Consider the following 12,493-nt stretch of genomic DNA (forward strand, 5'->3'; position numbering starts at 1 on the left):
ACTCTGGGTGAAGGGTGAGCGCCGAGTGGGGGTGCCCGCAACCTGCCCCCCTTCCTTCCACACTAAAGGGAGAAATCGGTGAGACCAGCGAAGGGAACGCGGGGCCTCAGGTTCAGCGTCTTCCAGACCCTCTAGTGAGAGCCCACCGCTAGGTGAGCGGCCGCCGTGTTGTGAGACGGAAAACCGTAGTCAGTGAACCAAGCAGCCCTTGTGGATAGGAGGCTGGCCCCCCCCCCCCCCCCCGGCAGCCACTTTTAAAACTGGTGGAGGGGGAAAGGCCAGCGAATGTTTCCTATCTGTTGACTCATTTTAACCACAATTTCTACATGGACGTGAATCAACACCTATTGTGAATGATAATATTAACGTAGAGTGTAGCGGGGGTAGAGAGCAGAATGGTTCTGCAAAGAGACTCTCATGCCCGAGGCCCCCAAGTCCCGGGTTCAATCCCCTGCACCACCAGAAGCCAGAGCAGTGCTCTAGGGAAAAAAGGGAGAGAAAAAAAAGCATGCATGAAAATGACTCCATTACCACCAATGTCACGGCCTTTTCCGTGTCTGAAAGAGCTGTAAGAGCCCTATGTTGGTCTAAGTCTCTCTGGGAAATTAAAAAACAAAACAAAACAACTCTACAATGCCTCTTAAAAGGCTTTTCTAAAGGCTTTCCATTTCCCTAAGTACAAGAATCCTAGTAAACCTTCTCAATGAGCTCAAGAGAGAGAATTTCGTTTGCCTCTGCTTCCTCATCAAGGATTATCTGAGGGCACCGAACGGCTCTGAAAATGCCAACGCAGAGACCAGCAGCGGGCATTCCCCAGCACTGCCGGCAGGTCGAAGCGGCTGACTGCACTCTCTGGGAGCGTAACGTGACTCTAGCCTTCCAACGTCACCCCTTTTACCCCGACGCTCCAGACATTTCTAGAATTCTATCCAAATGCAATCAAGGAGTTGTGTGAAGATCAATCTGAAAGAACGAACGGCCTTGGCAGTGTGTTTGCAAACAGCGAAAAGCTGGAGAAAGACAAGCAGGGCATGTCCAAACAATCAAGTATTATTTTGCCCAGTAGGACTCGGAGCTTGGACAGACCGCTGACACGCAAGCATTTCAAAACGAAGGGGGGAGCGCCGTGACAGCGTGTCCAGTCTTCAGCCACGACCTGAGGAGACAGCAAGGTGGTTCTGGGAAGGGCTTTCCTGCCCAAGGCAGATTCAATCCTCAGTACCCTCACAAGCCAGAGCTGAGCAGGGCTCTGGTAAAAATAAATAAATAAACAAACAAACCTGAAAGGAAAAAGGAGTTAATGAAGCAGCCTACTTTCTCTGTTGGCTTAGCAACTTTTTTCTAATTTCCAAATAATGGCCTGCTCTTGTAATGAAAACAAGAGAGCTACTTATATATAACTCAGAGATTAGTAATTTAAAAGGGAGTGCCTGGCTTAATAAATCCACCGCTCGGTTCCTTGACACAGAAATAGTCTTACCTTATATTTGAAGGGTTGACTATTTACTGCAAGGTTAAATCATCATTAGAGTAGTGTTTCTTATTATGCATAAATCTTAAGTTTCACATGGTAATAATTTTTTTCATGCTACAATAAATGAAAAGAATTTGGAAAACAGCGCTAGAATCTATAAAGTTCACTGCCAAGGTTGTCAAAAGTAATTCCCTCTGAAGAGACAAACACATCTGAGGTTTCACTGCTTGTGCAGCAGATAAGATTTTTTCCACTGCTTCGTAATTGCCATCATAACAAGAAAGCTTGCTTTCTGAGCTTCTCAAAGAGGATGGGAGGAGGGCCTGGAAGAAGTCACAGCTGTTTCCTCCCCACCGGGGCCAATGAGAGAGGGCGCCCACAGCCATTGTTCCGTGGCTCAGGGAAAGGGGCCTGGCGAGGGAGTCGGGCTTAAGGATCCCGGTTCAAGCCCCTGGCTCCCCACCTGCAGGGGAGTCGCTTCACAGGCGGTAAAGCAGGTCTGCAGGTGTCTGTCTTTCTCCCCCCCCCCATCTTCCCCTCCTCTCTCCATTTCTCTCTGTCCTATCCAAAAGCGATGACAACAATAATAACTATAACAATAAAAAGACAACGAGGGCAACAACAGGGAAAATAAATAAAATTTAAAAAAAAAAAAAAAAAGAGGGAAAGGCGAGTCTAGTGCTCTTTCTACCTGACATGCCCCTCAAGCTCGTGGGGAAAGAAGGTTGAGGGAAGGAGGAGGCAGTCAGTCCACACAGACTTGCCAGAGTCCCCTAATTCTCTGTCACGCCCACTGAAGACGTTAGCTGATGGGGTGGGGCGAGGGCTTAGCGGGCCCCAGTCTCCTTAAAGCCCCCAGTCGTGCTACAGAGCTGAGGCCCGCCAGGTGCTCCCGCCCCAGCGACTCAGTTCCAGAGCCCCAGGGCTTTCTGTGGTCAGAGCAAAGGGCTGGTCTGAGGGAGGGAGCAGTGTCAGGGCCTCTCTCAACAAACTGTCTACTTACCGTTTCCAGGGATCTCACTGGGGCTTGGTGCCTACACCAGGAATCCACTGCTTCCGGTAGCTATCTTTTATCCGCTGTTGGCGGTTTTATTGCTATTATTATTGTTGTTGTTGTTGGATAAGATAGAAATGGAGAGGAGGGGAAGACAGAGAGGGGAAGAGAAAGACAGACACCTGCAGACCTGCTTCACTACTTGTGAAGCGACCCCCCCTGCAGGTGGGGAGGTGGGGGCTAGAACCAGGATGCTTGAGCCAGTCCTTGCGCTTTGCACTATGTGTGCTTAACCCGCTGCGCTATTACCCCCCCAACACTTTATTTTTAAATCGGCCCCCCATTCCTTTTCTAGGTGGTGGTGGCTCTGATGTCGGAAGGAGGATCTGAGTAATTAGACAGGTGAAGACGGGGCCAGGCGGTGGCACACCGGGCTAAGTGCAGTCATCCCAGGACACAAGGACCTGGGTGTAGGCCCCAGGCTTGCAGGGGGAAAGCTTCACGAGCAGTGGCATAGGGCTGCGTGTGTCTGTCTTTCCCTCTGCATCTCCCCCATCCCTCTCAATTTCTGTCTACCAAATCAGTATTTTAAAAATAAATAAAAAGGTAAGAACAAGGAGAGTCTTACACTTGAGAACAGAATTTCAGGGCCCTTCACAGTATTGCAGTTGCTATGCTCTCGGGAAACTATTCAGAACACCTTTGAAAAACAAGACCTGGGTACTGGGTGGTGGAGCACCAGGTAGAGTGTACACGTTACCATGCACAAGGACCCGGGTTCCAGCCCCTGTTCCCAACCTGCATGCAGGATGCTTCAGGAACCATGAAGCATTGTTGCAGGTGTCTCTCTCTCTCTCTCACTCCCTCCCTTCTGTCTTAAATTTCTCTCTGTCCTGTTAAATAAAATAGAAAGGAAAAAGAAAAAGAAAAAGGCCGCCAGGCTTACTGGATTCATGCTGCCAGCATGATGAGCCCCTGTGATGCTCGTGTTGGCAGTCATAAGTATCAGAAGGAAGTAGTTCTTTGTCTGTTTGCTTCCCAGAGCCCTGCTCAGATCTGGCTTACAGTGGTGTAGGGGGATCGCACCTGGAACTTTAGAGCTTTAGGCAGGAGAGTCTCTTTGTAAAACCACTGTGCTATCTTCCCCATGGCACAATAACGTGTGTGTATGTGTGTGTGTGCACGTACGTACACACACACATTGCCTCCAGGACTATCAATTGGGCTCGGTGCCTGCACTACAAATCCACTGCCCCTGGAGGTCATTTTTTCCATTTTATTGTATAGCACAGAGGGGGGGGGGGAGATAGAGAGGAAGACAGACACCCGCAGACCCGCTTCACCACTCGTGAAGTTACCCCCCCCAGGGGGGGAGCCGGGGGCTCGAACCAGGATCTTTGTGTGGGTCCTTGTGCTTCACACTACGTACCCTTAACCCGCTGAGCCACTGCCCGCCCCTCTATAATAACAGATAACAGACAGCTCCAGAGCCAGGCCGTCCGCCAGTGTGAAGGCCACAGGAAACAAGCAGCCACTCGGCCCCGCTCTGAGGTGCCCTAAAGACCTCACATGCGCAACGGAGAACAAGTCCCCTGCTCGTCACTGCACAGAGCCCAGGACACAAAGGGTCCCCCAGGGAGGGCAACTTCCAGAGCGGCAGGGTGGGCGGGCGGGCAGGCGGGCGGGGGACTCACCTGAAGGGGTAAAGTGCACACTGTTATCTGGAGATGTAAGTGTATGTTCTGGAGGGAGAGCGGGTCTCATTCTGGGCGCTGGGAGGCACGTTTAAGAAATCCCAGATCAGAATAGTGTCATCGTGGGAGCTGCTGATGATCTGAAACTCATCAAACTGCAGCCGAAACACCCGTCCAGAATGTTCCTGTGGAATGGAGCAGCTTGGTGAACCACACGAGCGTTGCCACCCCTCTCGTTTCCGCCGGGGGAAGACCCGCACGCGGCCCAGGCGTCTCCGGCAGTCTCTCCTGGGTTCCACAGCCGGGCACAACACGGGTGCAACAAAGACAAAGCCGGTCAGGTCAGAATCCTTGCTGCTTTCTCTCTTCCAGCTGTGCTCTGCGCAGGGGATAATCTCTCCTGGGTGGCGTCAACACCGGGCCGGGCCGGTGCTCTCAGCAAGACCGAGGATGCCCCACACCGCAGGCAGTACCAGTACCAGTACCAGTACCAGTCGCCGGTGGGGAAACCCCACAGGGGTCCACTAGCCCAGGGAGCGAGCGGGCCCAGCAGAGCCAGCACTTGCGGGAGCTGAGCAGTGCATAGGCACTCACTCACCTTCTCAAAAACTACTTAAAAGAAAAAAAAAAAAAGCCTTTACTGGGGCTGGGCGGTGGTGGACCCAGTAAAGTGCATACATTACCAAGCACAAGGACCTGGGTTCAAGTCCCTGGTCCCCAGCAGCAGGGGGAAAGCTTTGCAAGCAGTGAAGCAGGGCTGCAGGTCTCTCTCTCTCTCTCTCTCCCTCCCTATTCCTAGCAGAAAAAAGAAAAAGAATAAAATGGCCACTGGCAACAGTCGTGTCCCCCCTGCCTCCCCACTGTGCTGGCTCCCAGCCCCAGAAACAACCCCGGTGACATATAAGTTAATTAATTATTGGCCTTAACTGCAGCCTTGCAGGCTCGAAGCCAATGTGGGGGCACCAAGGTGGGCGTGAGAGGAAGCCGCTAACCAGGAGGAAACCCGACGCTGGTTTCCAATGACGGTCTCCGCAGACCGCTGGGAGCCATGCGCGTGACAAAGCGGCCGAGACGGGGCCGCCACCTAAGCGACGGCAACGTGCCGGGAAGGGGTCCGGGAGCGGGCGGGTGGGGCACGCAGGGCAGGGGTCTCCGCTACAAGGGCCGGCGGCATCAGGAGGGCAGAGTCCTTGGGGGTCCCCGCCGGAGCAGGAAACCGGCCCACCCAGGATGGGGCCCTGCTCGTGGGGGCGGCGCTGAAGTGCCAGCTTCCCTCCCGCTGGGCCCAGGAGCAGAGCTGGCAGAGGGTGCGGCTCTCTGAGGGCAGGCTGCGGGAGATGCGCTCCCAGGGGACACAGGCAGGTCCGGGGTGTCCCCAGCCCCCACTCACCACCAAGGTGCGCAGACACAGTGTGCTGGCCGGGGCTCGGGGGTCCAGAGCCGCCTGCAGGTCCCAGACTTTGATTTTCCTAGAAAGCACAGGGGGCTGGGTGAGGGGGAGCCGTGGCCTCACACCCTCGAGGGCGCGGGGTGCTCTCAACTGGCTGTCGCAGAAGGCGGGGGGCCCTCGGCGTCCATCTGGGACGCGCACAGACTGCGTCTGCTCTGGGGGAGAGCAGGGCTAGACGGCCTCGCAGAGGCTGGGACCCTGAGGAAAGCTGATCTTGACGGAGGCGAGGAAACAACCTGGGGTTATGGACACCCAGCTCCTGGCCTGGTCGCCGGCCGGGCGAGTGGGTGTTACTGACAGGAGCGAGACTCTCATGAATTCCAAGGATTCCGAGCCCCCCGGGGGAAAGTTACTAACAGCTTTTTAGGAGGACTTTTCTCCATCGTGCCAGGAGAGTATGAACTTGCAGGCACAAGGATCTGGGTTCAAGTTCCTGGTACCACAAGGGGCGCCTTGTACATGAGAAGCTTAACAGGCAGTGGAGCATGGCTGTGCTGTGCTGTCTCTCCATCGGAGGGGGGGGGGTCCTGAGGGGGAACTGGGAGTGGAGGAATCACACAGGCCTGAAGCCCAGGTGGAAAAAAAAAATTAAAAGCCTGTTTGATTCACCAGAAGGGGGAGGGGGCATGACTCAGTGTACCCAGAACCGAGTGAATGAAGCAGCCTCTGCTCCCGGCCCCCCGGCCCCCCGGCCCCCGGGAAGGACTCGCTCGGCTGCTTGGTAAGCACCCCTCAGCCCAGGACAACGCCTCAAAACACACCCATCGTAGGCGCCGCTGACGATCCTCTTGTTGTCAAACCGGATGCAGCGGACCAATTCCTCGTGGCCCTCGAGGACTCGCAAGCAGGCGCCGCACTCAATGTCCCACAGCCTGGAGGGGGACAGGCAGGTGACACCAGCGCCCGGGGAACGTTCCCGCTGTCGGCCCCAGCTGCCTGGAGCCCACCGGCGTCCACGCCACACACGGGGCTCCGCAGGCAGGCCTGCCCGGTGCGTGGCAGGAGGTGGGGGGCGCCCCAGTGCCAAGGCTGCCCCGTGCTGGGGCTCGGACGTGGCACCCTCCCAGGAACAAGGGGGGGGTCTCTCTCCTTTGCCGTATAAAAATGAGCAGTGACTCTTCCACAATCACTAGCAAAAGGAAGCCATGGTGGGCGTCCCTCAGGCTCCCCGGCCCGGGGGCTGCCACAGGGCCGGCGAGCGCTCTATCAGTGCCGGCGGTGGGGCTCACCTGTGCGGACAGAGCCGGTCGGCTGCCCTGACCCCAGGAGGGCAGGGACCGAAGACTCACTGCTCAGGTGTGAAGTGACAGGACGCACGGGAAATACCGCAGAACCAAGATGCGAATTCTAATCTGCCTCCCAGGGCAGCTCAAACTAAAATGGTTTCCCCTCGCCCCTCCCACCCACCCCGCAGTTCTGCTGCCTAAGGAGGTCAAGCCCACTGCTGCTGGCTTTGTTCTCATACCTTCTTTCAGAAAATAAGCTTGAGGGAGTCGGGCGCTAGCGCAGCGGGTTCAGCGCAGGTGGCGCAAAGGATCCCGGTTCGAGCCCCCGGCTCCCCACCTGCAGGGGAGTCGCTTCACAGGCGGTGAAGCAGGTCTGCAGGTGTCTGTCTTTCTCTCCCCCTCTCTGTCTTCCCCTCCTCTCTCCATGTCTCTCTGTCCTATCCAACAACGGCATTATCGGCAACAATAATGTTGCTAATGTAATAATAATTACAACAACAATGAAAAACAAGGGCAACAAAAGGGAAAATAAATATATTTTAAGAAGAAAACAAAAGAAAAGAAGCTTGAGCCCAACACGTCTTTTGCCCAAACACCAGGTGGTTCGGCCCCTTACGTCAAGGTGCCGGGACAGGGAGCAATGTGGCGCTGAAGAGCCCGTTCAGGACACAGACAACTTACAGACAACTTCCTAAGCCGCGGTGCTGAAGAACAGGAAGGAAAACGGGGAAGGAGAGCAGGAGAGGCGGGCGACCTGACACCACAGCCTTAGAGAGAGCCACCGAGCACACACACCCCAGCACCACCCGGGAGGGGGAGGGCAGGCCGAGAGTCCAGGGAGTGACCAGTGTTCAGAGGTGTCGGGTTCTCAGCGATGGGGGGGGGGGTGTGGCACTTGCAAACCTTGTGGACCGGAGGGTCTTGGAAGAAGGGCCGGGCGCGCAGAGCACCCACCTGATGGTGTTGTCTGACGACCCGCTGACCACCAGCCGGTCCCTGTACTGCAGACACGCGATGCCTCGCTTGTGCCCGTTCAGAGTGCGGACGAACTCACAGGTGCTCGTGCTCCAGACCTACAGGAGGGGGGAGACGTGGCAGAAAAGCCCCCTCAGCAAGCCCCCCACTCCCACAGGCAGGGAGTGACAAGGACCTTCACAGAAGCCGGGGGCCACTCCTGACAAGAGGACAGTGTTTCATATCCTACTTATATCCTGGGACTGAGTTCACGTGCTCCCCATCAAGATCCTCCAATAAAAGAAGAGGGGGCAAGAGAGAGGAAGGAGAGAGAGAGAGATGGAGAGAGAGAGAGAGAGAGAGAGAGAGGTCAGAGCTTCTGAGAACGGCCCAGTACTGCATTACAAAATATGGCCACTTCTAACTCACAGTCAGGAGGCGGGGAAAGGGCCTGGACCGCGTGGAATCCCCCCCCTTCCCCCGGCAGAGAGATAGGATGAAAGGCAGAGAGAGGGGAGCTCTGTGGCCTGCAGCCCCAAGGGCTTCACCGTGAGGAAATGTCCTGGACGGGCCCCACGGTCACTAGCTGGAGGGAGGCGCCCGGCTGCATTTCACATCCTGATGCCAGCGGGCCAGTCAAACCCAGGGAGACGGAGGAGGACGGCCTCGACCCCCAAGCTCCCCCATGCCAGCACGGCTCCTCGAACAGCTCCTTTTGTTTTGACACATCACTCCCAATGTTATGTCCCTGGGATAAATACTCTCGATCGTGAAGCCATCTGCAAGGACGGTCAGAGACGCACGAATACACGACCAGCCAAATAAGGACATGCACAGCAGGGTCTGCAGCCGGGCTCCCGGCCCGGCTGACGGGGATAAGCAGCCGTCTACGTGCAAAGGACACGAGCAGACATCTGACCAGGGGATCGGGGCCCTGCACGCCAACGGACGGAGCTGTAAGTCACTGGGGGGAACCCGGCGGGACGGATGTGTGTGGCCCTGGGCGAGGTGACAGTCTCTCGGAGAACAACAAAGGCATGGCGGCGGGAGAGGACGGTGGGGAGACGGGACTTTTGTGAAGTCACAGCTGCCTGTGCTTCAAAGGGCTCCGTCACCCCACCCACAAGCACAAACACGAAGGCGAGAGAGAGAGAGAGAGAGAGAGAGAGGAGGAAGCGGGGCCTTGATACGGCGGGGAGGGTGTGGAGCCCAAGATGGGGGGGGGGAGTGGTGGGGCTGAGCGCCGGTCGGTATGGGGTGGTGGGGGGGGTGACGTGCTCTGGGGGCGCTCGGGAAAGCAGCCTGTGGGGGTTCCTCCTGCACCCCACACCGCAGCACCCAGCCCAGGGACGATGGCATGCACGCCCCGGCTTGGCACAAGGAAGGTCCCTCGTGCGGCCTGCGGCAGCCGTGCATCTGTCCGCCCAGCCATCCCAGGGGCGCCGGGCTCACCTTGATGGTGCGGTCTCCCGAGGCGGACACGATGTACTTGTCATCGAAGTCCACCACGTTGACGGCGGCGCGGTGGCCCACCAGCACGCGCCGCAGGGTGATGTCGGTGGCGGAGGCCATGTCCCACACGGCGATGGAGCGGTCCTTGGAGCAGGTGACCATGAGCCCGTTGCTGAAGCGCAGGTGCAGCACGGCCTCGTTGTGGTGGATCAGCGTGTTGAGCACCTCGCCCGTGTTCACGTCCCAGACCCTGCGTGCGGGGCGCCACCGACTGTCACTGGGCAGCCGGGTCCACGCACGCCGGCCGGTCAGGTGACTGGAGGAGCCCCGGGAGCCCTCTGCACCGGCTGGGACTCATCAGAAGGGGCGAGGACAGCAGAGAGATCCAGCCCGGGACCCTGCCATGGCTCTGGGTTTGCATCTTCCCGTGGCAGGTGCAGACCCTTAGCAGAGCCCCACGCCCACCCGGCCAGCCAGACGCTTGAGGACTGAGCCCGAGGCTGCCCGCTGCTTCGCCCTGGAGACTGGAGGCTGTCAGGCGGCCCTCCCCCCTGCCTCCCCCCTGCCGCCCCCCTGCAGCCCAGGAGGAGACGAGGATGCCAGTGGCCGGGCCGTGACCCGCAGCAGGGACGGACTGGAAGCACTGAGTCAGAGGAGACTCAGACACCGCTGACCACCGCAAGCTCCTAGGTGTGCCGGTAAGACAATCCTCGTCCAGCCTGACTCAGCCCGAGAGCCCTTCCCCTCCCTCCACGGGGTCAGCCATCCCCGTGGTCACCCGGTTCTGCACAAAGCCATCTGGTGTGGAAAAACGACCTTGTCCGAGGCTCAGAGTGGATCCTGCTCACGTTTCCTCGCCCCTTAGCTCCCGCCTCCCTTCTGCCCGCACAGCCGCAGCCCCACAGCCAGGGTCCCCGCCACAGGAGACGCGGTGTTCACGGGGAACGCAGGCTCAGACTGAGCCGTGACACAGCTCAGCCTCTCTGCTCTCAGCATCCATCACACCCACGACAGACTATCAAACAGACCCTCAGGGTGACCCCAGTTCCGAGCACTTATCACCATGCTCCCCAGGTTCAAGTCCCTGGTCCCTACCTGCAGGGGGAAAGCTTCACCAAGTGGGGAAGCAGGGCTGTCTGTCTCACTCCCTCTCTGCCTCCCCTCCCTCTGAATTCTGGCTGTCTCTATCCAAAAGCCAGAGATAATAAAGAAACTAAATATAAGAAAAATTAAAAATAAGTAAATAAAACATAACCTCTATATTCAGGGGGCGGGGAGCACAGCCCAGGCCATGGTGGGCACAAATGCCTGGCAGATCACGTCTCCCAACGGGCTCTGCTATGGATTCTTCCAGTCTTTGCAGGCAGCTACCACCACCCTCCGGAATGCCTGCCTTCTTCCCCTCGTCCTCTCACACTCTGAAGCCCGGCCCCCAAGGACACAAGCTGCCGTCCCTACCGGGTGCGGCCCAGGCACTCACCTCACCGTTGAGTCCGAGGAGCCTGTCACGATGACTCGCTCGTCATACTGGAGACAGAGGACGGAGCCCGTGTGTCCTGTCAACACCTTCAAGCACTCCAGGCTGGTCTTGTCCCAGATCTGCGGAGACCAGAGGAGGTGTGGTGAGTGTGCCCTTCACACGCGGGCAGCATCCCCGCCTCACCCTGACTCGGGAAACCCAAGGGGGACCATCAAGGTGGCAAGAGCAGGAGTCCAGGGGCAGCCGTGAACTCCCAGAGCAGACGCACCCTCAGTCAGCACTCATCACCCCGAGGCATAGAAAGTTAAACAGGGAAAGAAAAAAAAACTATGTATATATATATATATATATATATATATATATATATATATATATATATATATATGTATGTATGTATGTATCTCAGCATGTCAAAGACAACAGGAGAGCATCTAGGAAGAGCCTCCAACAATGCAGACCTAGGATCTGCTGCTTTCTCAGGGACACCTTAGCCACGTAGAAAACACGTCCAGTCTTGGACATTTTTCAAACTAGGAAGTTTCTGAGGAAAAAAAATGTTCTTTTTTTGTTTTTTATTTTAAAGTCTGCAGAGTTTATAAAGATCCAGAAAAAAAAAAGAAAAGAAAAACACCAAGGGCAACAAAAGGGAATGAATAAATAAAAAAAGATGCAAATAAAAATCTTCCATGTAGTGGCATGCCCACTATGCATCTTTTTAAAAGGAAGTAAAAGGTTGTCGACAGTGGTTCCTGCGCTCTTTTTCTCTCTGCTTTCTACCTTTCCAGTACTGTCCCAATAGAACGAGGGATGGAAACTTCAAGAATAGACTCTGGGTCTGTTTCTTCTGTTTAAAATACTAGTGTGACTTTCATTGGCCCTACAGTTGACTGCAAATGGCCGCGATATAGCACTGCTGACATTTAAGGGTCTTTCTTAGCACAGCAATGTCTGTGTTTTTTTTTTTATTTTTTTTGATTTATTTATTCCCTTTTGTTGCCCTTGTTGTTTTATTGTTGTAGTTATTATTATTGTCATTGTTGTTGGATAGGACAGAGAGAAATGGAGAGGGGAGGGGAAGACAGAGAGAGGGAGAGAAAGACAGACACCTGCAGACCTGTTTCACTGCCTGTGAAGCGACACCCCTGCAGGTGGGGAGCCGGGGCTTGAACCAGAAGGTCTGTGTTTTTAACTCCTAGCGCGGAAGAAAGAATCGGAGTCATCCAGAAAGATTCCGAGTCATAAAGAGTGGCGATCAGTTAGCACGGAGGCCCCTCCCCACCGGTCTGAACGAGGTCTCTACAGAACATTCCTGCAGTGCTGCTCTGGGCTTCGCAGACGTGGGCCGGGTTGAAACATGGCTGCGCTTCAGAATTCTTGACAGACATCCAGTGTGAATGGAAAGCGAGGCCGTGGCCTGCCTGTGACCCAACAGGGACCTTCTGTCCCTCTCTCCTTTGACAGGCAAGTGCCGACATCAGGCAGTGACAAGTCCTCCTAGAGGACCCTTGTGGCCACAGGTCAGGGGTATCAGTCAGGGCTGGGTAAGAACAGAGCTCTGTGGGCAGGGAGCCCGGGACGCCTCTGCAGGCTGCTGTGCCCAGTGGTTTCCGAGGAGACACAGCTCACACGCAGCCTCCTCCCCACCTCTCTGAGGAGAATCATTCTGTGGGTGGAGATGCCTCAGGGTCACAGCCACAAAACCCCTTCTGGGAAAGAGTGCCACACATAAAGGAAGCCCACGGAGGTGCTGCTGGCCCCGGTCAACTGAG

The 12,493-nt window shown here is 56.0% G+C and overlaps 2 protein-coding genes across 10 annotated transcripts in view; both read right to left on the bottom strand.

The window, feature by feature from the left end:
• The window catches only part of STK10 (serine/threonine kinase 10), a 538,544-nt gene that overhangs the window by 349,915 nt on the left and 176,136 nt on the right, over positions 1–12,493 (bottom strand). The gene's annotated exons all lie outside the window — the stretch shown is intronic.
• Positions 1–12,493, bottom strand: part of FBXW11 (F-box and WD repeat domain containing 11) — a 98,905-nt gene that overhangs the window by 2,182 nt on the left and 84,230 nt on the right. For 8 of the 9 annotated variants that reach the window (XM_016187173.2, XM_060197155.1, XM_060197156.1 and 5 more), the window contains 6 exons: positions 10,725–10,843; positions 9,245–9,494; positions 7,793–7,911; positions 6,374–6,484; positions 5,553–5,631; positions 4,163–4,347 (listed from right to left, as the gene is read on the bottom strand). In XM_016187173.2, coding sequence (XP_016042659.1) covers positions 4,186–4,347; positions 5,553–5,631; positions 6,374–6,484; positions 7,793–7,911; positions 9,245–9,494; positions 10,725–10,843 — 840 coding nt within the window. In that variant the 3' untranslated portion in view covers positions 4,163–4,185. Of the gene's footprint in view, positions 1–4,161; positions 4,348–5,552; positions 5,632–6,373; positions 6,485–7,792; positions 7,912–9,244; positions 9,495–10,724; positions 10,844–12,493 lie in introns of those variants that run through there. The other variant, XM_060197158.1, reaches the window with a different exon arrangement.

Source organism: Erinaceus europaeus, chromosome 9 (genome assembly GCF_950295315.1).
Source record: "Erinaceus europaeus chromosome 9, mEriEur2.1, whole genome shotgun sequence".
NCBI lineage: Eukaryota > Metazoa > Chordata > Mammalia > Eulipotyphla > Erinaceidae > Erinaceus > Erinaceus europaeus.